The sequence below is a fragment of the Lycium barbarum genome, chromosome 11 (assembly GCF_019175385.1).
Source record: "Lycium barbarum isolate Lr01 chromosome 11, ASM1917538v2, whole genome shotgun sequence".
Taxonomy (NCBI): Eukaryota; Viridiplantae; Streptophyta; class Magnoliopsida; order Solanales; family Solanaceae; genus Lycium; species Lycium barbarum.
In genome coordinates, this window is record NC_083347.1 from 28,214,609 (window position 1) to 28,240,765 (window position 26,157).

Consider the following 26,157-nt stretch of genomic DNA (forward strand, 5'->3'; position numbering starts at 1 on the left):
TCCACCCCCCATACCAACAAACCCAACCCCTCCTCCTCCACCACCCCACCCCGCGCCCCAACAAACTTGAACCCAACCCACCCCCACGCCACCCCACCCCCACCAACCCAAACCTACCACCCCCACCTTCTACCACCTACCCCATCTCAAACCCCACTCCACGACCCCACCCACTCCTACCTTCCACCACCCCCTTCCCCTCCACAACCCTCACTAACCCCACTTTATTTTTTTAAAAAAAAGAAGTTATTTTTCGGGATTTTTCAGTGCAAATTCAAAAACTTCATTGTGATTTTGCTTGGATTATCAGCTGGTGCTCGTAAAATGACATGTTTCAATTTACAAACCAAACACCTAAAATATTAAAAAAAAGCACTTTTGGACTCAAGACCGCTAGGCCAAACAGGCTCTAAATCATGTGATTAGCTACTAGTAATACTATCTCCGTTCACTTTTACTTGTCCACTTTGGACTTTTCACGCTATTTAAGAACTAATAAATGAAGTGCATAATTTATCACTGTGCCCATATTAATTAGTGTATATTTTTATTGGATTTGAAAAATAATTTGAAGTGAGTAATTAATACTATGAGTAAAATAGAAAAAATAAAATTATCTTATCTTAATGTGCTAAAAGTGATAAGTAAAAGTGAAAATTTATTTTTAGAATATTAGACAAGTAAAAGTGAACGGAGAGAGTATAAAGAATTTTAAAAAAATTGCAAAAATACTACATATCAAAAACGAAAGAAGTCAATAAAATTCTACGGTGTCCAAACAAAACCCTCAGCCCCAATTAGATATTCTCTTTCAGTTTCAACCCAGATCACAGTTCACAATTCCACTACTAATATGTAAATCCTTTCCATGGTTTTCTCAATTAAAACATAATCTCAAACTACGGTCTCCCCAAATTCATCCGTGCTCTTGGATTCTCAATTGCACAATCTATTTGGCTAAGTGGTAAGTATTCTTATCAATCTTACTTTTCCCTTATTTGTTTGATTCGATCAATCCTCTGCTAATATGCTACATTTGTTTGGCTAATTATATAGGTTGTAGTTTATGGGTTGGGTTGTGTTTTCAAATACCCTTGATAAAGGTGAATTATCTAAGATAGTTCTGAAGTGGGCTCAAGATTTCTTTTAGTTCTACTGTTTTCGAACCCCCTGTTAAATAACACTTCATTTTGAAGCTTGTGCTCATAATAACTGGACTTGTTTGTTTTTTTGGTTTATAATGTGCTGGAACATTTACTCTGATCTTTGGTTACCAAATCAAAATAGGATCTACACTAACTTACTTATTTAGATACATTGTATTTATCGTCGTAGAATAAAACTTTTGAATCATAGTATGTCCCAATAGTAGTTATTTTATGAAGTTTTGATTAAACTAAGCTACATAAAGAAAAAGAAAAGAAGCAAGATACTACTGCAATTAAAATTTAGCGGAAACATTTGTCTTGATACTTAGTTGTAAATTGCACTTGTTTTACTATCCAGAGATTGTATAAATTATAATATTCTTTACTCTTCCCATATTTACAGAAAGAAGGCTTGTAAGGAAAATGAGTTCAAATCGTCAATGGATGTACAAAAGGTTATCTGGAGGTCTATATCATCCAGAATTTGTAAGGGGTGTACAACAATTTATTGAGTTTGCCATGAATCATCCAGAAGGGAGGGATGGTGAGAGACTAAGGTGCCCGTGTAACCGAAAGAAATGTCAGAATAGAAACTTTGAAAATGTTCATACAGTCCATGCACATTTGTTGAGCGATGGTTTTAAACCGGACTATCATGTTTGGTACTTGCATGGAGAAAATGAGGTTAGAGGAAATATACATCAACATGAAAGGAGGCACAACTGGGATCATACAATGAATAGCCCACCGGTGAATGATGGTGCATTTGATGAGCCTGGACCATCTACTTCATATCATAGAATGATCCATGAGGCTGCTGGTCCCTCATTCGATCCAAATGATATGGAAGAATTTCCTAATCCTGATGCACAGAAATTTTATGATATGATTGATGCTGCAAATCAAGAAGTGTGGCCTGGTTGCGAAACGCATTCTCAACTATCAGCTGTTGCGCGTTTGTTGCACATCAAGGCTGAACACCACCTCTCTGAAAGATGTTTTGATGACATTTGTCAATATGTGAATGAGATAATTCCGCCTGATAACCTGATGCCCAAAAATTTCTATGAAACTAAGAAGTTAATGCGTGGAATGAACATGCCAGTAGAAAAAATTCATAGTTGTGTTAATGCCTGCATGATTTATTGGGGAGAAGACAGTGAACTTATATATTGCAAGTTTTGTAGTCATCCCAGGTACAAGCCTAGTAAGCAAAGATCTAATTCAAAGAGAAATCTTGTACCATTTAAACAGATGTATTACTTTCCTCTTACGCCACGGTTGCAACGACTGTATGCTTCCGAAGCTACTGCTTCACACATGCGATGGCATGCCGAGCATGAAGTTGAGGAAGGTGTGATGCGTCACTGTTCAGATGCACCCGCATGGAAACACTTTGATAGAGTGCATCCATCTTTTGCAATGGAAAGTCGTAATGTCAGATTGGGGCTATGCACAGATGGGTTTCAGCCATTTGGACAAACAGGACAACAATATTCATCTTGGCCAGTAATTGTGACACCATACAACTTGCCGCCTTGGATGTGTATGAAAGATCCCTATTTGTTTTTGTCAGTTATAGTTCCTGGGCCAAAGAATCCTAAGCAGCAATTGGATGTTTTCTTGCAGCCTTTGATTGCTGAACTAAATAATCTATGGAATATAGGTGTCGATACATATGATATCTCTAAGAAGCAAAATTTTAAAATGAGAGCTGCTTTGATGTGGACAATCAGTGACTTTCCCGCATATTCGATGTTGTCTGGGTGGAGTACTGCGGGTAGGCTAGCATGTCCATATTGCATGGAGAATTCAGATGCTTTTACTTTGACAAAAGGTGGCAAACAATCTTGGTTTGACAATCATCGTAAGTTCCTACCACCGGATCACCCATATAGAAAGGATAGGAACTCATTTAGAAAGAACAAAGTAGTCACAATTCATCCTACACCGGTACGGTCAGGTGAGGATATTTTGAGAGAGATAGAAGAATTGGGACTAAAAAAGGTAACAGAACTTGGGGCTGATATTGTTAATCGTCAAATTAGTAAGTTTTCCGGTTGGAAGAAAAGAAGCATATTTTGGGATTTGCCGTATTGGAGTACCAATCTCATTCGGCATAATCTAGATGTAATGCACATTGAGAAGAACTTTTTTGAGAATGTGTTCAACACAGTACTGGATGTAGATGGTAAAACAAAAGATAACCCCAAATCTAGAGAAGACCTGAAAGAGTTCTGTCGACGCCCTGAACTACAAGCTGTTGGTGGCAAATACCCGAAAGCTATTTACACACTAAACAAGGAGTCAAAAAAGGTTTTGTGTGAATGGGTGAAAAATCTGAAATTTCCAGATGGATATGTCTCAAATATGGGACGGTGTGTGGACATGAAAAAACATAAGTTGTTTGGTATGAAAAGCCACGATTGTCATGTATTCATGCAAAGATTGATTCCTATTGCGTTTCGTGAGCTATTACCAACAAAAGTCTGGGAAGCACTTACTGAGATGAGCCTTTTCTTTAGGGATCTCACTTCCACGGTAATACGAGAAGAGGATATGGTAAGACTTCAAAAAGAAATACCTGAAATACTTTGTAAATTAGAGCGTATACTCCCTCCTAGTTTCTTTGATTCAATGGAACATCTCCCTGTGCATCTTGCTTATGAAGCAAGGCTAGCTGGTCCGGTGCAAAATCGGTGGATGTATCCATTTGAGAGGTAAGATTTCATTTGATATATTTAATTACCTCATTTTCATTATCACGTGTGACTAATGACTTGAGCTTATGTGATATTTTCAGAAACCTCCGGAATTACAAACACAATGTTCGTAATAAGGCACATGTTGAAGGATCCATATGCAATGCTTACTTAGTTGAGGAAGCTTCTTCTTTTTGTTCACACTACTTTGAGTCTCATGTTTACACAAGGCATAGGAAAGTTCCACAAAATGATGATGGTGGTACATGTGATCAGGGTAAACACCACGGTAATCTTTCTATATTCACCTATCCAGGTAAAGGATTTGGTGAACAGGATCGGAGATATCTGACAGAAGAAGAACTTGATGCAGCTCATATTTATATTCTACTAAATTGCGTAGAAGTGCAACCATATGTGCAGTAAGATTTCAAGCTTTTATTTTCATTTATACATCAAAATTGTGAAAATAAATTTGCGTGTCATTTTTTTGCATGTGTTTCAAAGAAATTTTATTGACTCCCTGCGTCAAAATTTTCCACAAATTACGGAGAAGGATGTGGATAGGAAACTTGATGAAGATTTCGCATCATGGTTCAAAAGATATGTGAGACCCTGTACAGTATCTTTCCTCTTTTACTTACATTACTTATGATAAACTCTGATTGTTTTTATTTAATAGGCACGAGTCCACATAGATAATGAATTCATCAAGGCCCTTGCAGAAGGTCCGCGTCGATCAGCAAAACCGTACACGGGTTATAATGTCAATGGCTATAAATTTCACACTAAAAGCCGCAGTTCTTCTAGAGCATCTAATAACAGTGGTGTATGCATAAAAGGAACCAACTACAGTGCAGATGACTATGACTACTATGGTGTGCTTACTGATATCCTTGAATTGGAGTACAAGGGTAGCACGCCGATAAAGAGAACTGTTTTATTTAAGTGTGAATGGTTTGATCCCACACCAAAAGTAGGAATGAAGATTCACCCGCAATATAAACTTGTGGATGTCAACCATCGTAGGAAATTAAAAAAGTATGAACCATTTGTTTTGGCAATGCAAGCGGCCCAAGTGTATTATGCCGCTTATCCTAGCTTACGACGTGATAAGACTGACTGGTGGGCTGTGTGCAAAACAAAAGCTCGGGGTATTGTGGATATGCCCCCATCTTCTTCACAATTACCTCCAGCTGATGTTGTAGAGCCATTCCAAAATGATGAAGATGGTTTAACATTTGATGTGGTACCCGACAATGAAACTATTGAGCGGAATGATCCAAATGGAGAATTCATAAACTTAAGAGACGATGATGATGATTTAGGTGATGAGGAAGAAATTCATGATGAATCTGAATTAGATGAAGATGGTGATAATGAGGATGAAGAGGCATATGATGCAAGTGGCAGTGAATAGAGTCAAATTACTCCAATCTCTTCAAATAGAGCTAGAGTGATTGAAACATAGTCTTTTTTCTGGTTATTACCCATTGAAGCCCATCAGTTGTTGAAATTTTTTATTGTTTTTCTTCTATTTTTATTGTTGAAATTTCCCTTCTTTCTAGTTCTTCCTTCTTCAGTAAATGGCTTCTACAGTTGATTTTTTATTGTTTTTCTTCTATTTCTGCTCTCTATCACTTGCATCTCTATGTTTTTCTGTTACTAATTCTTATACTATTTGATTTTTCAGGCATAACATACAAATTTCCTCCGCAAAGAGTTCTCGCAGCTGCTTGTCCTAAATTAGTCTGCGCTTATAGACTCTTTGACAAGACCTAGATCTTTACATATACCTCCTTGGTAACTATCTTAATTGAGTATATTACTTTGCTCCTGAAATGTTTCTATTGCTGAAAAAACTAACAAAGGAAGCCAAGTAAAAAGTTGTTGTCTGAGGTCATGTGAATATGTTCTTAAATTTCATTTCCCGATGAGTTTTAGGAAAGAATCCACAGACCAAAAGTTGTTGTGGGATCATGTCGATGAATTTTCCTAATATTGGTCTTTGGTGGTAATAGGAAGTTCTACCGTCAAGCTTGCAGGTTAGCTTCCAGTTACCAATAAATAAAAAGACTCAAATCGGATATGGAAGGTGATTTCTCTGTCCTATGGTAATACAACAACAACATACCTAGTGATTTCCCTGTTCTATGGTAATATGAAGCTTATATTTAATTGAGTCCTTCATTTACGGTTATTGAAGCATTTCTACGGCAAAAGTATTATCAGATTGTAAATTGAAAATGTTTGTTGATATCCACTCTATTCATTACTGTTATCATGCTTCAGAACATTAAATCCAACTAACTAGAAATCTGAAAATTGCATTGTAAACTATGAGATGAAACATTAACTGACCACAAAACTGCTCCTAGGTAATATAATCCTTGCATGAAATGATCTGCTGTTGAGTCTTGCATCGATAGCCTGAAATTGTGCCAAAAGTGAGGTGCATGCACCAATAAGCCATATGACCTCCTAATTTGCTTCTGTTTCCCTGCATGATCTGTGATATTGTACAACCTAACTTCATAACACTTTCTATGCATTGTCAATTTCACAGTATGATGAACTGAGTACCAATACCACACACTGACAAAGTCAATACAAGGATCATGTATGAACTTACTATTTCTATTTGTACGAACCAGACTGCAGGTTTATCAAAACTTTAAGAACCATTTGAACCTACAGTTTGCATCATGCTTACAGTCTGTGTTTGTAGAACTCTGTAGCTAATGTGCATACAAGGCCTTGCCTTGTAGCACTGTTGTAGTAGTGTCATGCTGCTCTTTGTCCTCGTGTTAGCAATACATTTTCCATAAGTTGTCACCACTTCAGCAGATTGAGCAATAATTGCTAATACCATATACTGAAGTAATGTCAACAAACAGATCCTGTATGCATAACAGCAATATGCAGCCAGTTAGTATTTTTAGACCGGCAAAAACCAGTAATAACTAAAACCAAATTTCTTGTGTCTCTCTTTTAAGATTCTTGAACACCAGTAATTTATGCAGCTAAACTAGATAGCAGCAGAGATTATATACTTTCCATTCATTGACAATATCTCAACAGAACATTGAGGTAAGGTCAATAAGCAGATCCTGTACACCCTCTTATGTTCCTTGAACCAAATCTGAACCAAGTCATTCCACAATGCCTCAAGAGACTGCCTAATAACAGTGCTGCAAGTATTTGAGGCAACCATATGATTCCTAAATCCCATATTATATCCTGAGATACCACACTTTCCATCTATTGAGGACCTCTCAACAGATTGAGCACTAAGTGCTAATACCACACCTTGAGAGGAAATCAATAGATAGAACTTGGTATCAAATTTGTACATCTTGGTATCACGTCATGTCCCATATTGTATGGATCAGTGACACCAATATATTCTGCATGTCCAACAAACCAAATGTAATAAATTGAAGCTGTTTGAACCACATCATTTCCAAGTTGTATAGGATCAGTGATACTAACAGGTTTCCAAATTTTTGCATCATCTACTCCATTATAGGAGGCTCCAAAATTCACCAAGAACATGCAAGACAACTGGTATATTATTTTTATTTAGCCAAAGTTATAATTTCTTCAAAGCTACTCCTTATATATTAATGTGGTAAATGTAATTTCAATTTTAGGCTAGAACTGGGAAGATCACCTCCACCTGAGCTTCTGAGGAAGACACGTCTCAAGGCGAATAATGAGTTTGTGGACAAATCTAAGACCGCATATGTAAGTGACGTAATCCTTTCTACTTTTATCTGGATGTAAGCATTGTTATTTATCTTTCTCGATCTGTGTTGAGTTTTTGGCTTAAATCGTCCCCCGTGTTTACCCCAAATCTGATCAAGAAAATAAACCATTAAAAATGAGAGGTTTTGACAAATTCATGATCATGAGTTTTTTTAATATGCTTAAGTTCAAAAAATGCTCGTCTAAGCTACAGAACATGTTCCGGGAAATACTTCTTAATAAAAATGCCTAAAGTATTCCCCAAAAAGGGAAGAAAATACTTATGCAGATGGCCAGCCTTCCAGTTACTGCTTCTTTTTACCATTCTGTAAGTTTATTAAATAGTACTTCTGTGAACAAGGTTATCTTTTTGGTTTAGTTTTGAACATGTTCTATTGTATTGTTGCTTTAACTGGCACTAACAATCCACTTTCTATGTAAAACTTTTGTCTAAATTTATCATATGATGTTAATTAAATTAGTCTATGGTGCTGCAAAGCATGTCCGTAATGAATGCACAGTAAATAACTAAAAATCTTTTGCGCTATCAGTTATCACGTTTCTCTTTTTTCAATGGACTAAACCATAGAGAACTATTTGTTATTGTACATGATGTTTACTTAAGTTTTTTTAGAACTACAAGTTCTCTGCTTTTTCATTTACTTACATACCTTGTTCTGTGCAATGCCTTATATTAGACTTTGATCACTATTAGCAAATTATTTGTTTATTGACATCTCTTTCTTAATAGATGCCTATTAATTATGTAAAAATCAGAAAAACACGGTAAACTGTTACGAGTTTTTTTTCTATAGAGAAACTGTACCATCTTTCTGTTACATAACTGTTTATCCAAGCTATAGGACATGTATTGAAAAATATTAGTAGTATCCTTTATCTGAAAAATGTGGCAAGTTGATACCAAACAGGTAATGCATTTCGTATGGGAAAAAAATTAGAGTTTGTTACATCAACTGATTGTTTCTTTAAGGTATTATTTTTAACGGTTAAGTTTTCTATGATGCCTCCCCGAATATTTCTTGATGGTTTTTCTTTCAAGAATATAAGTATAACATTTATCAATTTTGATGCTTCTAGGATGCTGTCATATCTAAGATTACACCTGTATCTTAGCCTGAAGATTGATCCAGCGAACCTCCTACAATTGACTTTTCAAAAATTTATTTGGATGAAGTGGGTGGGATTAAGAAGATGCACCTTTATGGTGTTGGTCTTCAAGCACCTTTCTATGGGCATGTTGGTGAATCCTCCGCGTTCGACATCTCGACTTTGATGCTAGAGTGCAAGAATTTGTTGGACATCATCTTCAAGAAACGAAGCATGAGATGAGAGGAGATCAAACAAGAAATAAGGGAAGAAATGCGACAAGTATTGCGTGAAGAATGAGACCTGAAGTGCAACAAGAGGTGCAAGAGGAAGTTAATCAGATACTTCAAGTACATTGTTCGGGCATCATAGCTCTCTTACTTTCACCTCCTTCTGGTAGACCTGACACGTCCTCGAATCATGAAACAAGTCATATTTAGGTCAATTTTAGATTGCTTTATGTTAGACACACTTTGGATTGTTTCTTCAATTCTGTGATAGATGTTATTATTTATGAAATAGGTAATGTTTTTTGGATTTGTTTTACAGCTTTCAGATTTTTCAAAGCTTTATATTAGTATAAATATTAATCATTTGGTTGGTAATATTTACCAACGAATTAACAATCAGTTAATAAATTTCCTGACGGTTTCTAACAAAAAAATTGTTGTTACTAATATTACTAACCAATTACTAACATAATTTAGAAAACTAAATAACCATTCTTGCTAACGTTTCGAAAATTCGTTGGTAAATTACCAACAAATTACCAACATAACTTTTCTGTAACTAGAATTGCTAACCAATTACCAATGTATCTTGAAAATTTTACCATCGGACTTGCCAACCAAATTTTATCCATTAGTACAATTGCTAACGGAATGCCAACAACATTTCTTTTTCTTTACTATAGTTACCAACAAATTACCTACGCAATTGGATAATGAAGAACCAAATTTACTAACTTCTTTTCTGTTAGTTAGTAAAGGTACTAACAATATACCAACCGAAAATTAGTTAGTGAATTTACCAACGGAAATTTCAAGGCCAAGCTTAAAATATTACCAACAATGTCTTCGGGTGTTTAACAACCAATTTTTAGTTGGTAATTTTACTAACAAATTAAAATTAGTTGGCAAAATTTACCATCGAGCCTTTTAGCAACGGATCAATATCAGTTGGTGTTCGGTTGGTAACTCAATTTGCCAACCGATTTGATCAATTTACCAACGAAATTTTTTGTTGGTAATTGGGGTTTCTTTTGTAGTGTTTGTTACAAAGAACGAGCAAAAACATTATGTAAGCATAAGGAAAAAAGCAACAAAATAAATAAATAATAGAGATTCTCAGATTACGCTTTTGCTCGAGCTATAAATTTCTTTTTGTTTGGCCTTCCAACCCAACTCACCAGACCCTCGCTCCTGCGGGCCTCCTCTCGCTGGAGTGCATCTGCAGGAGTGGAACTATTAGAAAAATCATATTTTCTATTTAATTTCTCAAAAATAAAAAGAAACATTTCTGAAGTTCCTATTGAGACTTTAATACAAAGACTTGATTCTATTTTATTAGCCTTAATGGCAGAATTCATGTTGAATGAAGTTGACATTTTCAAACGGTACTATTATATTAAATTCGATAATTAATGGTCTTAATGGCCAAATATTGTCTTTATGGTTGTTTACTACTCTTAATTTTTTGGAAGTTGGCATGTGATTAATACATTAGACGTTGGCATATATCCTTCATGTGCTCATGTTGTTGGATATGGAAATATCAAGAGACAACTTCTACTATATATATATATATACATTCCTATGTCTTCTCTTTTGTGTATTAGACAGAGATAGAGAATAATATAGAGCCAAACATACTTCCTCTCATATATTATGTGTGCTGGGTTTTTTTTTATTAAATCTTTGTTAGATTCTGGCTCCTAGTTTTGTATTAGAAGAGCTTATTGAATCCTGGGGGATACACTCATACCGGGTGAAATATCCTTAAGGACAGTGTCTTATTTGACATGCCTCAAGCTTTCACGAATTTCTCTACAAGTGTTTGTGATCAAGTATTTTCCGACAAAATTTGGGATCAAGTATTTTCCATAAGATTTCCAACAGGAACTACCTTTGCGCCTGCGCGTATGTTGGGAACCAAGCTAACTTTGTAAGGGCATATGGGCTAGAAGTGGTGAATGAGACTGATTCAATTGGAATTATTGGGCCGAGTAAAATATTAGAGAGTTTTATTTGGGATCCAGGCCCAATTAGCAAGAGGTTAAAAGGGACCAGGGGTTGAAAGAAACGGTCATGCGTATTGTGATGCTTCGGCAAAGTCTGCGTCTCTCATCTCTCGTTCTCTAACTCTCATCCCCTTCTTCTTATCAGTTCTTCTATGTATTTCCATTGCTGTTTCCTAGTAACTCTGTTTAGTAATTCCAATACTACAAGTCAGTTTCCTTGTGTGTGAACTGGTTATTTCGGGTTTGTTTCATTGGTGATTTCATCCAGAGGTCTTCAATGGAGGACCAAATATCTCAAACAATCGAAGATTCGGGCGTGAAGGATTTGTGGTCAAACGATCTCGCTGAAATTCGTTCAATGTTACAGGAGTTCGCTGGAAACCTTGCAACGAAGAAACTTACCCTGGTGGAATTCCAACGATTTTGTGGTGAGAAACCAGAATTATGGATTTCTCAGGCTTAACGCTACTCTGAATTCTATGATATTATAGACAACCACAAATTGTCTCTCACCTTGTCGTATCTTGACGGAGCAGCTTTGTCGTGATACCGATGGCTTTTTAAGAACAAGCAATTGGTCGATTGGGATCATTTTACTGCGAAAGTGTTGATTCGCTTCCGTAAACGACATCTCGAACCATCAGAAGGTTGCTTGGTCAATCGCTAGCCATTAACCTCCGTGACCGATTACCCAAGTCGTTTCGAGATTGTTTCGTCGGGCTTCGGTGAGTTAGATGTAATTTCGCTATGCTTTGCACATATTCATCCAAAGTGGAGCAATACAACTAACTCACATTTGCATTAAAACTACGATGATCAATGTGATTGCAAAAGCAAAACAAATGTGCGCAAGGTATGTTACGGTTCGCATTTCGCGAACGGGGTTAGCGCTCGGAAAGCTACTTCGAACTCATTGGTGCTCTTTCGGACTTTATTTTAAAAGAGCCGCCCCCTAATTTTTAGGAAATTAGGAAAACCAGTTTTGAAGGGTTTATTCATATACCGTGAAAAATCCTTCGTAATTCAAAGTTCTAGGTAAGGGTTCTGATGATCCCCTAGGGAAGGTGTTAGGCGCCCTAGTATTAAGGATCCGTACTATACGGTTGACCTTAGAATTCCAATGTATGAGTATTTGCATGAACTGTTTATTTAGTGTTTTATTCCCGCATTATAAAGTCTGTCATTTTGCATATCATTTTTTGAAATAAATTGAGTATATCCCCTTTACATATAGGGTATTTAGGTTCGAATTTATATATCCGGATACAACTAATTCCTTTTATATAGATAAGGATAGTACTGGTTTTGCAAAGATATAAAAAGTTTATTTATTTAAAGTGTGGAATGAATGGGTTTTGTTCATGCTTGACTTATACATGGTTCGGGTTAATCCGTTTAATACGTTTTTAGAATGTCCTTATCTAAAACTTTTATGTTTACAAATGATTTATACGGATTTATATATATATATATATATATGAGAAGTTTTGCCTTCACATAAAAAAAACTAACCTTTTCTTTGTCCTTGAAATTAAACATAAGACCCAATACTTGTAATAAAGAGGTTGCATTTTTTACGTGCGCTTGGCCCAAATTCTTATTTATTTCTTATTTCTGAAAATTAATTAAGTGCAATTTTGCGCCTTAGCCTAAAATTTTCATTTTTCGCTACTGGGCTCAGCCTAAAAATAGTCATTCCCTTTTTTATGAAAATTTGTTAAGTGTGGTTCAAAAAAAGTGGTTTTAATTGGGCTTTAGCCCCAAAATTCTCATTTTTTCCAACTTGGCTTGGTCCAAAAATCTTTTTATTTGTTTTTGGAAAATTGAGTTTTAAAGAAAATGTTCTTTTGGTTTAAAACATCAATTTGTTTTTTTCCTTTAAGAAGACGGTGACAATATTCCATAATAATGTAATCCCCTTTTATCCTCTTCATTGATTTATTTACTTAGCCACTTTTACTTGCAAAAATCGTTTATATTAAGGTCGGATTTGAAAATCATGCGGGGACCTAAAGTCGAACTAAACGGCGTAGGCATTGTTGTCCTAAGACGATTAGTTCATAATCATAATGATTCCAATAATATACATGAGTTTTACAACTTTACAAATACATGATACAATCAATTACATATAACAAATAATGCATAAGTAAAGAGAAAGGGAAGACTGGGGGCGTACCAAGCCCTTAGTTGGCCATTTTCACCCATGGTTGGGCCTACTTTGCGTCTTTAACAATATTAGCTTCCATTTCTTTTCTTGAACTCAATAATCTTTGAAAGAGTTTTCCTATTGGGGGTGGCTGGACTAGGCCCAAGTGGCCATGCAGTGAAGAAGAGGAAAAAGAAAGGGACCTGGTTAGTTTAAAATTTTTCGAACTTATCACATATGTAAATACAAGTGCACATATATCAAATTTCTACAAGTTACACAGTTAAGGTATTCGATTATCTGCTATTGAGCTTTACTGGTAGAGATTAATACAGTAAAAAGGGAAAAGTCATCACCATCCATATTCCCGACGCCACACAAGATCCAAGGGGTTTCACGAACCCCCGACATGGCAGGACATCGGGGGAATGGCTAAGACCAGGCCCCAAATCACCTCAGCTCCCCAAACCAGTATAGCCATAGGATAAATCAGAATCCCATGATCATGCACAAGTATGGTATAAATCAACATGTGTGGAGATAATTAAATTACAAACAACACTGGAAACAGACCCATGGTCATAGAAATGGAACCAGAACAGATACGACAACATGATATTATAAGATAAACAAAATACCTCCAAAGCACTTAATCATAAGATGAACCAAAAACAGAGTCACCCTTTTTTTCTCTCTTACTTTTGGGACTTAATGAAATCTAGTCCCTTCTTAATTGAATTTGGATTGGGGTAGGCCCAATTGCCTTCTAAATGGAGATTAAGTTAAAAGTTAAGGCTTGAATGAGGTTTCTATCCCCTTTGCTCATTTATATACACCCTACACATGTCTAGCTTGTTCATTTATATGCACATAATACACCCATGATATACACATATGATGTGTATATCAAGTGTATACCATATGTATACGTCTCCCTCTTTAACTAACTTATATATACTCTGTATATGTTTACACTCTTTGTGCTTAGGTCTTGGATTTATGACCAATCTATTAACCTAGCTAGTCCCTACTTCTTAGAGCAATATTCAAATCTGAGACTAAAGCTGGTTTAAATTCAACTTAATTCTGTACATGTTAGGCAAATGATTCACACCAGCTCTATATATTCCCTTAAGCAATGAGCAGTCCACATAGTAACTAATGTGAGAACCAGTTTGTTGACATCCAATTGTGTCCCGCCTCTCCTCCAAAATACCTATTTGTGCTTCTAATATTTTTGAGAAAATAAAATAAATATATATTTATATTTTTACTATAATTATTAGCCTCTTGTCAATACCGCCATTGCATTATTCTATCAATTATAATTATTACTATTACCGCATTTTTTTATTATTATTATTATTATTATTATTATTATTTTATTATTATTATTATAATTCACAATTTTATCATTTCGGCATTTTACCAGCTTACGCACACGCATCGCATTTATCTTTGCATAATTAAATAATAGTATTTTATTTTACTGTGGATTTTCAAAAAATATTATTGCACGGCTGTTATAACACCATATAATTTTATTACCCGAGTCATAATAATCACATATTTTGTATTAAGCAATATTTTATCACCCTCGGTATATCGTTAATTAAAATGGGTCTTTTATTCAAATTTAGAGGCCAAACTATTTCTTGCACTCAGTCCGTATTTTTGATTTATCGGATCTCAAATCAAAGTCCAATCAACTCATAAATATTTTTTACCAGTCCATATTTTTTTTACCCAAAATTTTTAGACCAGTCCATATTTAAATTTATTAGCCCATTCTTTTAATACCCAGTCTAAAATCGACCCAGTCCACAAATGGACAGGGTCCGATCCATTTTATTCAAAATAAGGGAAACCCTTAAAAGGGTTTCCCCTCATTTTCCTCACCTCTCCGCCGCACCCCCCTTTCCCTTCTCCTTATTCGTCTCTCCCTCTTCTCCGCTCCCTCCCACTATTTCTTGTTCCCCGCCACCCACGCCACTGCCGCTCCCACTTCCCTCTGTCCCCCACTCCATCTTGTCCCCCCACGCTCCTCTCTCTCTTCCTTTCGAACGAAAACCCTAGCTCAAACCCAAGATCGCCCTATATATAATCGTTGTCCAAGTCAAGTTAAGGGGGATTTTTCGGGTTCACGAAGTTACCTCAAGAAGTAAAGGATTTTTTGGTGAAACCCCCCAAGAATCGATTTTTTTTTAGTCAGGAAATTCCCCAAAACCCGAGAGGTTTTCGATTCAAAAATTCCTCAAGGAAACTGAGTTTCTTTTTCATTTCGCTGCACAAAATCTCCAAAATATTGAGCTTGTAGTAGTTGTGATAATTCAAAAATACCGAATCAAAAATACTCAAACAATGTTTTTTTCTGTTCTGTTGTTGCTGTGAATTCGAGCTTCGCAAGCCCGGATTTGATAGTGTTCGAGTGTAGATCGAAGACTCGAGGCCTCAGCTCGCTGTGCTCAAAGAAGGTAAAAATCTTCCTTCTTATTTATTTGTTTACTTATATTTTGTCTCGGTTTTATTATGTTTAGTATGCGTATTAAGCTAGATATGTGGCTGTATGCTTTAAGTTTAAAGTTATGTTTAGTTAGAAATAAGCATATCCATATGCATGTTTAGCTTAGTTTTAAATGCTAGTATAGTTGTTTATTGTCATTGTTTTGATTAGCTTAAGGTTAGCATGTATTTACGCATCGTTGGTTGCTGGATTAGTTAGCTAGGTTAATGTTTAGCAATTTTAAGTAATATGAAGACCGTTTGCTTTAGTTTAAATGTGGTGTTCATGCGTTAGCTAAATGGCTAATTAGTTTAAGCTAGTTTGCTGGATGTTAGTACTATTACAAAGTTGTCTTGTTTGATTTGCTTCCAAATATGTTCCCATCCTGTTCAAAAATGGCATTGTTTAAGTCAAGTATGATTAGTAAAGATATGTGTTCAACCCCTATTTGCTCATGTTAGTATATAACACCTCTACGATGTTGTTAAGGCATAGCCTAGTTTAGTAATAATGATATAGTGACATAATTAGTTGAGATTTAGGCTTGTGGGAGGTATATTTAATCTGTTATTGAGTCGACATGCACACTGGTGGTTAAGCTATGAGATTTTAGTTGCTTTTTCAATTTAAAAAGAGCATGAACTTGTTAATTGTTTAAAGGTTGGATAAATCTCAGAAGGTCTGGTCGGTTTGATTAAATGACTTAATGGATAAATGGGTTTTTGAATTAAGATTATTGCCTACATGTCTATGAATCCTTCTTAAATTGAACTCTGTTCAAATACATGTTTATGAGGGATACAAGTCTATTCCATTTGTTTGAATGATAACTTTCTGTACAATTTGATTAGTCCCCTAGCCCTTTCCTATGCCCCTCTAAGCTCAGGCATTTGTTTGTTCTCATGCTTATTTAGTTGGCTGGGGCGCTAAGCCATTGTTATGTGGTCATTACTACTATATGAAAGGAAACAGTTATGTTTCACTAAGATCTGAGTATATTGTTTACTTGAGTGGGGTTTCTTGTCCAAGCATGTGTTTTTTTGAGTTTAAAATATATGATTAGTGGATTCCTATGGTTGTTTAATCTCAGTTATGCAACAGAGTATATTGAGAATGCATGGGTGTTTTTAAGTTAAGATTCGACATCATTTAGAAAAAATGTGGAATAATGGTATGATCATGAGGCACCAATAATGGTCTAATCTGTTCTCATGTGTTCTAATCGACTATTTTGCACATGTTAGGATAGTCTTTAAATTGTTAAAGTCTAAAACAAGTCTTAGTATGCTAGAATAACTGACTATGCTCTTACTTATTCTTTTGTGGTCGTGTCCTGCCTATTTAGTTTAAGTATGCCAACATCTGTCTCTATATGATTTCAAACTACTCCGTTTCAAGAGAAAAATGAGTCTGTTTGTTTAGAATACTTGCCTGAAAAATCTAAGGATAGCATGAACACCTTTCTCAGGATTTGAAACTGATATATTCTGGTCTTCCTTTGTCTTATCAATCTTTATGAGACCCTATGTTAGTCTAGGAGGCCAGACTAGTGTGAGCATATCAAAAATGCATGTCTGTTGGAGTAAGGCTTTGGCCCTTTTAGTATAGGTTTAAAAATTTCTGGCATTTGTATGTCTGTATACGTTTATATGCAATTATGTTGTTGGTTTGTTGGTTCAGCCTTGTTGTTAGTCTAGATATTGGAAGTTTCTTTTTGGCTTTGTTTAAACTCAGCATGATGTTAATTATTTATATGTTGGGTCGATGATATAGTGAGATCATTTTGCTGTAAGTTAACAACAATTTAGTATTAGTGTCAGTCTTGTATTAGTATATCTAATCAGTTGCTAAGTATGTTTAGTCCTGAAATCTCATGTACATGTCCAGTGCCAAATATATTCCTTAATAATCTTAGTTTAAACATTCATGTAAGTTTAATGATGAAATCAGTTTAGTTTAAGATATAATCATTTGTGCAGTTTCCTTATGCCTCTGCTGCTAGCTAGCTTTAGCATTAGCATAAAGACCTCCTAACTTAGTTTTAATCATTTGGTTGTGGGCAGTGTGTTTATCTTAGCATCGAAGATCCTTGCAGCATTAAATCCTGAGTCTTTTAGTATTATGTGCTACTGCTATATGATATGCGTGGGGTGTACATAATATACATAGCCTGTCGCTCTTTTTTTTTTTGCTGTTTACACTTTATATGTTTGACCTTACTCATTGATGGGATACTAATCCTTTTCCTCTGATCTTTTGCATGACCATCGCATACGAGTCCCTCGGACTCGTCTCCCCCGCATTTGCCGTCGGGCTAAAGGCTCAACGAAACATGACACCTCTCGTGTCCCACCCCTGTTCGCAGCAAAATGAAATCTTCTGGGCCAAAGCCCACACAGCAGCAGTCCGAAAATGGGCTGAGCCCATTTAAATTATCTACTCTATTTATTTTGTGCATTTAATTTGTATTATGTAACTAACTCTTTGTTTGTTTTGTTTTTATTAGTTTAGATAAATCATAATTAATCAGTAGGTTTATTTCTAGTAATGGGTAGTTAGTTTAAGGAAGACTAACAATTAATCCCATAAGATTATTCTCTTCTTTTCTGGTTTCATTTCTTTGATTTGCAAAATGACATGATTTTATATTTCGAGTTAAGAGAATCGTATTTTATTCTTACTATCCTAGAAATTTCAAAACATCATTAATATGCAAACATAAATTCAAACACATTTTTATAACTCTTCAAATTTTTGAGTCAATCACGCATATTCTTCATTGAGCTTAGTTGATAAAGATAATAAAAAATGGATAAAGGAAATCTATTAGCTATTTTGTATTTTTATTCACACTTCTAAAACTCAAAGTCAATTAATACCTCATTGCTTAGTTTTTTAAATATTTATTAAAACATTGCATAAATCCGCATCTTCTTCTACTTATATGTAAGTTATCATACTTTGTAAATTTCAGTTTTATTATGCTACTTCCTTTAAATCTATTAGCAACTATTATAAATTTTATTCAAATAGTATTTTAAGATTTCTTTTATACAAAGTATTAGTCTTATTTTAATAACCTTCTTATTTAAAGCCTTAGCAATATGTATGAGTCTTATTTTAAGCAGTTCCATATTTTTCTTTTGAAACATTAGCAGCATTACAAGCCCACTTCTTAAAATTTAAATGTTACATCTTTAACTTCAATTAATTAACCTAAGTTTGGTTGGATAACCGTAAGTTAACGGATTCTAAAGGATGCCTAACCCCTTCCCCTTAGGATAATATAGAGCCCTTATCTAGAATCACACTGGTTAAGCAGACTATTAACGGAGGTTTAGTTTTAACTTTACCTTAGTTAACATTTAGATGTCCTAATTCATCGTTAAATTAATTAGGTGGCGACTCCTTAAAATAAAACAATAAACAGGAATCACCAATATGTCATACTCTTAAATTTAACTTCCCGGTTAAAATGGGGTGCGACAAATCATATTCTTGGTGTTAAATTGACTAACACCATGAATATGCATATTCAACCCGACTCCTTTACTATGCTTTGTTTAAGCTTCTCCAAATACCATCCTTAAATAAAGTCCAATTAAACATTTAACCCAACCAATGACACAAATCTTAACATCTTCAACTACCCTTATCCTAGTATTCTAGTTATGAAGTGATTTTAGCCCTTTTTGTTCATGAAAATCCCAAAAAAAATAATCATATACACCTCATCTTAAAGTTGATTTTAAGAAAGGACGGACTAAGAATGGGGCTAGAACAGTACATTTCACCCTCAAGAAAAGACCAAATGCATTATCTATCTCCTCTTCACTATGACCATTACCTACTCAATATTCAAAGCACCAATTCATACAATGATTCAAACAACATGTACATAAAAGACCTGGACAGATTCAAATTGCATTCATCTTCCCTTGTCGTTTTTTTTTTTTAAACTTAGGAGAAAACCACCCTCATAAAACAGTTGAGACCATGTGAGGACTTCTAGTTTCATACTTACTCAATGAAGGACAAATTGGCTTAAGTCTTGCCCTCATGATAATTACACAAAGTCATTTATGGTCAGACAGGCTTGCCTCTTAATTTTAGCAGCTTTTCCAGATTTTGATCAGGAAACTTAACCTTTTGGCATAATGGGGAGGTCCAAGATTCAAATGTATTCATATAGCAGATATGTTCCCCATGGACTTAGGGGAGAGGTACTATGGACCAAGCTAAGCCTGATCCTTCCCTGTCCCCTCTTTAAGATGCCTTTAAAAGACCCCTTCTATGTCAAGTGGTTCATACCTTATCTATGAACACTTATGGCATCCTCAAAAAACCTCATTAAGTAAACCGTATCAAAAACACTTAATCACTACTAACACAGACTTATTGTAACACCCCGTACCTTTAACGAAAGTTTTGACCACGATCATAGACTTAGAACATTAGATAAAGAATGTGGGAATTGAAATTTTTCCGTTCAGTTGTGATATGGTGGTTTACGCCCATGAATAGTGGTCGTATTCCAATTTACGACCATGAACAGTGCCTGTAAACTGATACCAAGAATTTCTGAACATTCTGGAATTTGACATTTTGAGGTCATATGGTTAAATACGGACCGTATTTTACTTTATGGCCCGTATTTCAAACTTTGTTCGGAATTTGGGAAAACTTCCTTGATGAAAGTTGTAGAGCATTGAAATAACTTTCCAACGGTATCTTACGGAGGTCAAACGGACATCTGTGCAAAGAGTTATGGCCATTTTACTGAAGAGACGCAGTGCAGTCCGTATTGCAAAATACGGCCCGTATTGCAGTTTACGACCAGCACTGTTCAGAACGTAAATTGCAATTTCACAGGACAGTATATATTCATCCATATCATTTCAACTCATTATTTTTCATTCCTTCAAACCCTAGAACGACCTCCTACTCTCCTCCAACATCAAGAACACCAAGGTAAGTCCATTCTAATTATTCCAACTCAATTCTAACATATCCTTGTAATCTAAACAAGAAATCATCAATCCTAATCTAGGGTTTTCAATAAAAACCATCTCAAGATTCAAGAATCAAGATTTAGGAAATCTTCTCCAAAATCCAAGTCTTTAATTCAAGTTTTGGAGCAATTAAGGTATGTAGAACTTCCATCCACATGTGGGAATCTCTATGTTCTTCCCCATGCTTCGTTTCCTTGATATTCATGAAGTTCAAATCTTAGGGCATTAAACCCAACATATTGGTAGCCCGTATTTATGTATTTATGTACATGAATTTTGTATCTATATTCGTTGTTGTATTCCTAATCTTCTATTACGGTTATTAGGAATCCTAGCTTAATCCATGAATCATGAATTCTTCCTCATGTGTTCTCATTATGTTTATATGAAACTTTATGATTTCATCCAGCAAGTTACAAGCATGTTTTCAAGTCAAGTATATATATATGATTATGAACTATTGTTATTACTCATGCATCAAAAACATGTTTTGCAAGACTATGACAAGTTATCTTATGAAACTATATTTACAAGTTATGATTTATGAAAACCATGTACAAGCAAGTTATGATTTATGAAAATCATGTACAAGCAAGTTATGATTCATGAAAACCATGTACAAGCAAGTTATGATCATGAATACTATGTACAAGCAAGTTACGATTCATGATATACCATGGGCAGCAAGTGCCACTATTTTACATGTTCATGTTTTGGGAGTTGCATTAATTACCGAGGAGGGCTTCAGATAGCCTGAAACTATGTAGCCATCGTAGGATGAGGATCGCTCCACCCATGTCCCGGACGATCTCTCATAGTGACTGGATCCTTTCATATTTTATTAAATCTCATTTTCCCTGGCAAGGACTGAGTGTTCTGCTGGCGGGACGCAAGCACCGGACCATTGATCGGTTATAAGTTATTGCTCTCCCTACTTATGATATTTTTACCATGTTTTATATATATATGTATGCACTCATGTTCATGTCCAGGTTTTCAGTTTCAGTTCTTATCATGTTATTCCATGTCCCATGTTATTTCTTTCAGTTGTTTTACATACCAGTACATTCAATGTGCTGACGTCCCCTTTTTATTGCCCGGGGGCCTACATTTCACGATACAGGTACTGATATACAGGACGACACATCTGCTCAGTAAGACAACATTCGTATCAGCTTATTGGTGAGCCCCATCTCATTCGGGGTTTAGTCAACTTTTGTTTTATGCTTAGTTATGCATCTGAAGGTATGCTGGGGGCCTTGTCCCAGTAAGTATGTTTTCCAGTCAGACTCATGATAGAGGTTTCATAGACTAGACAAGTCAGTTATGTCAGGCCAGACATTCTGAGTCGTATAGCCATTTTGGCTCATTCATGTTATTTCCGTACTCATGTTTAAACAAGTATTTATATTTAATATTATGACTTACTATGTTTTTATAAAGGCTCATCATGCACTTCACGTTATATTTCCGCTCATGTATGCCTCATGATAGTTCAGCAAGCCATGTGGTTCGCTCGGTCACATGCAGTCAGGCACCGAGTGCCGTGTTACGTCCAGGCCATGGTTCGGGGCGTGGCACTTATCCTTTTAAATTATTTCAAACTAGACTTCTGCTCCTAGAGCATGACTCTTAACTTCTTTTGATCCCGACAAGTACTAAACAAACATACACACCATGTTTAAAGCTGATTTAGGCTATATGAGTATTCTTAGTTTCATGCTTTAATTCTCTTCCCATTATAGCTAAATGAATGTCAAGGAAAAGTCATCCAAGGTCAAAACAAAGTCCAGGATACACAGAGTCCCAAAGATCAAGAGGATCATTTGAAACAGGACCATACGTTCAAGCTAACAAACCCTGCTCACATAATCAGAACCTTTTCAAACCTCAGAATCCTCTCAGCTTGAAACTAAAGTTACTAACCAGGTTATTTAGACATATTGAAACCATCATGACTCTAGCATATTGACCCTCAGAGACACTAGTTTTGACAAGAATCTTTGTATTAACACTAGCTCTCATTTAAACAATCATGGGGATGACCTTGATGGATCCCATGGTTATAGAAAAACTGGATTTAGAAGGAAGGGCTTCCAGGTCCTGAAGAAAAGACAGTGCAGGGTGAGGCCATTACCCCCCACCCTTTCCTGGACTTTCCTTTCAGTAAAAGGGGAGCAAAGGTTCCACTAGTCATCACCTCCAGTTCATGCCTAAGCTCACCCTTTACTCCCCAGAAACAACTCTCATTCTTCACCCCTATCCTAAACCAAGTAACATACCATCAGAGGCTCCTCCCCCCTCCCCCCTAAAGATTAGGTAGTTAATCTGTTTGTTTTGTGCAGCATACCACTATGTGTCTCTTCATTTTTTATGGGCTAAGTGATGTACAAACAAACAAAAGACAGAAAAACAACACATATGTACTTAAACTTCAAAGAGTAAAAATAGCTCTTTTTTTTATACCTATTTCTAGTTATGATCACTTGTTTGTCTAAGACTGTAATTATGACACTTCAAAAAGAAGACATAAAAAGAGGAGCATAACAGACTCAATACTCATCTATCCCTTCTCATGATCTTCATCCTCTTACAACTACAACATGGATCTAACTCAAACTTATCCCATTAATCCAAGTCAACTCATTAGAGTCACACACTTAAGACAGAAAAAGAAAGAAAAATTCAGCGAACACTACTGCACACTTCAGAATTTCAAAATAACTGAATTAACCTCTGTTTTAAGTAGTAAACATCTTAATTTGAAGACACATAGGTATCTAGAATGTCCAACCCAGTTTCTATATTGACTAGGTGATACTTAGTGAATTTCTTATTTGAAAAATTGTGTCATCTTATTTTTTAAACACTTTAAGGGAAAAAAACTAAAGGATCCCAAAACTAGTTGACCAGGTCATTTTAAACCATGTTCAATCAATCAAAACCAAGCTTAAACTCAACACCATTTTGGTTTTCCATTTTTTTTGATGTCATCTCTATATAATCAGCACCTTAGAGATTAGCCCAATTAAAAGAACAAGTTGATTACTTCACATTTTACCTAACCTCAGTCTTCAGAGTTCAAACACCACATAAATATAAGTCAAGCTGATCAATCTAAGCAGTTCACAACTAGCAACACATTTCAAGCACATAAATTAGTTTAGCACATTACTAACAAACACTTAAACCTAAAACAACCTATCACTCATCATAATACTTAAAAAATAAGCAGAACATCACTAACAATGATTTAAGTTAAGCAACATTAAATTAAAAAAAAAAAACAATAACAAGATTAATGGTTACCTTTTTTATGCGCAGCCGGGTACAAGACTGGATTTGAAGACCCTTTATGCTTCCAAATCCCACACTCAACCACACAAAACACAAAGAAAAATAAACTTTAGAACTAGGAAAACCTCAACCTTAAAGTTAAAGCCTAAAATTATACTGGTAAGCTCGAGTTTTGACTTTTTAATTCAAATCTCAAGCTTTTAGGATTCTCCAAACTTGTTTTTCTAGTAAGGGTTGGGGTTCTATTTTAGAACCCCTAAAGTTCATACAAGGAGTTTAAACAAACGATGTGGGACAAACAAGATTTCCCAGAAATTAACCTTTGCAAAACCTCCCTACGACCTAGATCAACTTGAATCAACAATGAATGTTCAGATTTGAGTTTTGTTTGACTCGATCTAACCCATTCTCATTCAACCAATGAGGGTTGAGTAAAGTACAACAATAAAACACAGGTTTGACTTGAAAAATTAAAAAAAATAGAGTAAAGGAAATGATTCATTACCGTGTTTGGAGTTATTTTCGTGAAATCGGGTGGAAACATTAATTGTTTCACCATAATAGACATGCAAAAGCTGTGGTCTCTCTGTAACCTTTGCATTTTTGCAATTTTTGGCAGAAAGAGAGGAAAGAAACGAGGTGCGGCGCTAGGGTTTTACGCGGAAGAGGAAAGAGAGGAGAGAGGGGAGATAAGGAGGTGTTTGGTATGAGATAAAATGTTTAAAGGGGGTATTACTCCCCTTATCAGGAAAGGGACTGGGCCGGGTCTCGCCCGTTTGGGCTGGACTCGGTCCAGAAATATTAGACTTGTCCCCCTCCGTTTCACACATGCACACACAGAATATATATATATAGTTTCTGGGTACGTGCGTTGCACGTGTATTTCATATCAATTAATAGTATAAAGTTAAATTTATGACATAAATATTGTTAAAACATATGTTTGATGATTAACATGAACTTGAAAGTGACAAATACAAGCTCGAAAACATAAATGATGAACTAATTCGACCAACTTGACAAATAACTGTAAAACAATAATTAGCTGTTCAACTCACGGATGTAGTTAGGTAGGTAGAATGTATAAATATTAATATTGATGTTATTAGATATAAACATGCATATGTTGAAATGATTGCTTCCCAATTAATACTTCCTTATAAAAATATTTTTGACGTATGTTTCACTATGCCGTTTTGATTAAGCTAAGCTGTCATGACAAAACTTTCAGTGTGGACATGTTCGGCAAATATAAGTCAATATGGTGGATGTACATGACTAAAAGTAATTATACTCATCTTTTGTTAGTAAATCTTATGCGAAGGGGGAGAATAGGAAAAAAGAATCCCCAGCTGATAAGTCAAATGTTATCCATTAGTAATTCTCATTACTTATTGAAGCCTTTTGCTTTCAATTTTTATTTAGTACTATTTTAGGAGCAATTCAGCTTTTTATTTTCTTTCAAAATCTATTATCTTTCCAGTTGCAAAAAGTTACAATTAACTTTCTGATCGTTATTATTTTCCTCTTCTTTATCATCGCCTTTATCTTTTAATAGTATTTTAAGCAAATGTGTGCTGGTACAATTCCATTTTAAACATTTTAATTTGTTAATACTGTTTTAAAAGTTATCACATATTCTATTAAAAAATATTAATATTTAATTTTGTAAATTAAACAGTATTCATCATAAAATAGATGATACCAAATATGTGAACCTTGACGAATCAAAATGAGACTACAAAGTACCAATAATTACTTTACGAAAAGAAAGTAACAAAAACCTTCTTATTAAAAAGAATGAATAATATACTAATACTTCAAATAAAGAGTAACAATTAACTGAAATACAGTCCAATATTTGAAAGATAAAGTTGAAACACTATCTGCTTAAATAATGATACATGGTACATTAAAATAATATTGGTGGTATAATATACGAAGATTCGTTGCCTTAAAAAATTAATGATATGCTAGACATCTTAAGTTTTACCAAGAAATAATATAAAATATGATATGATCACCTTTTCACCAAGACAAGTAACACTCCCTTGAAAGAACGGCTTAAGATTTGTGATTCGGGAGAATCCCATGGACTTGTTAACCTGCAAGGAGATTTAGAATTCAAAGTTACCTCTCGAAGAATTAGATTAATTGAAGATAGTGAGGATGACGACAATGGTCAACATGACGAAGATAATTATAAAAAAGCTAAGTAATCGAAAATCTATAATTTGATAAGACCTCCAAATG

At 35.2% G+C, this 26,157-nt stretch overlaps 1 protein-coding gene and 1 long non-coding RNA gene across 18 annotated transcripts; one reads left to right on the forward strand and one right to left on the reverse strand.

Moving 5' to 3' along the window:
* The first annotated feature begins 771 nt into the window (after nt 1-771).
* LOC132616745 (uncharacterized) lies at nt 772-9,243 on the forward strand. Of its 17 annotated transcripts, XM_060331378.1 has the most exons (9): nt 772-964; nt 1,552-3,868; nt 3,952-4,272; nt 4,358-4,457; nt 4,533-5,653; nt 5,872-5,945; nt 7,380-7,417; nt 7,504-7,597; nt 8,696-9,243. In XM_060331378.1, the coding sequence occupies exons 2-5, from the start codon at nt 1,572-1,574 to the stop codon at nt 5,268-5,270; spliced, it is 3,456 nt and encodes a 1,151-aa protein (XP_060187361.1). In that variant the 5' UTR covers nt 772-964; nt 1,552-1,571; the 3' UTR covers nt 5,271-5,653; nt 5,872-5,945; nt 7,380-7,417; nt 7,504-7,597; nt 8,696-9,243. The 17 variants fall into 17 exon arrangements, with proteins under 17 accessions (XP_060187361.1, XP_060187367.1, XP_060187369.1 ...); XM_060331384.1 differs by having other exon boundaries at nt 4,358-4,467; nt 5,544-5,653; nt 5,872-7,417; XM_060331386.1 differs by having other exon boundaries at nt 4,358-4,467; nt 5,544-5,653; nt 7,380-7,597.
* Nucleotides 9,244-12,988: 3,745 nt separating this feature from the next.
* Nucleotides 12,989-24,576, reverse strand: LOC132620366 (uncharacterized). Its single transcript, XR_009574816.1, has 2 exons — nt 23,917-24,576; nt 12,989-13,243 (listed from the first exon to the last, which is right to left on the reverse strand). It is a non-coding gene; the product is annotated as an uncharacterized LOC132620366 (long non-coding RNA).
* Between the last annotated feature and the right edge of the window lie 1,581 nt (nt 24,577-26,157).

Excerpts from the sequence above, each read along its gene's own strand:
- LOC132616745 (XM_060331371.1), top strand. The coding sequence starts at position 1,572 with ATGAGTTCAAATCGTCAATGGATGTACAAAAGGTTATCTGGAGGTCTA. Across the intron at positions 3,869-3,951 it reads TGGATGTATCCATTTGAGAG|AAACCTCCGGAATTACAAAC; the intron begins GTAAGATTTCAT and ends TGATATTTTCAG. Across the intron at positions 4,273-4,357 it reads GAAGTGCAACCATATGTGCA|AAATTTTATTGACTCCCTGC; the intron begins GTAAGATTTCAA and ends TGTGTTTCAAAG.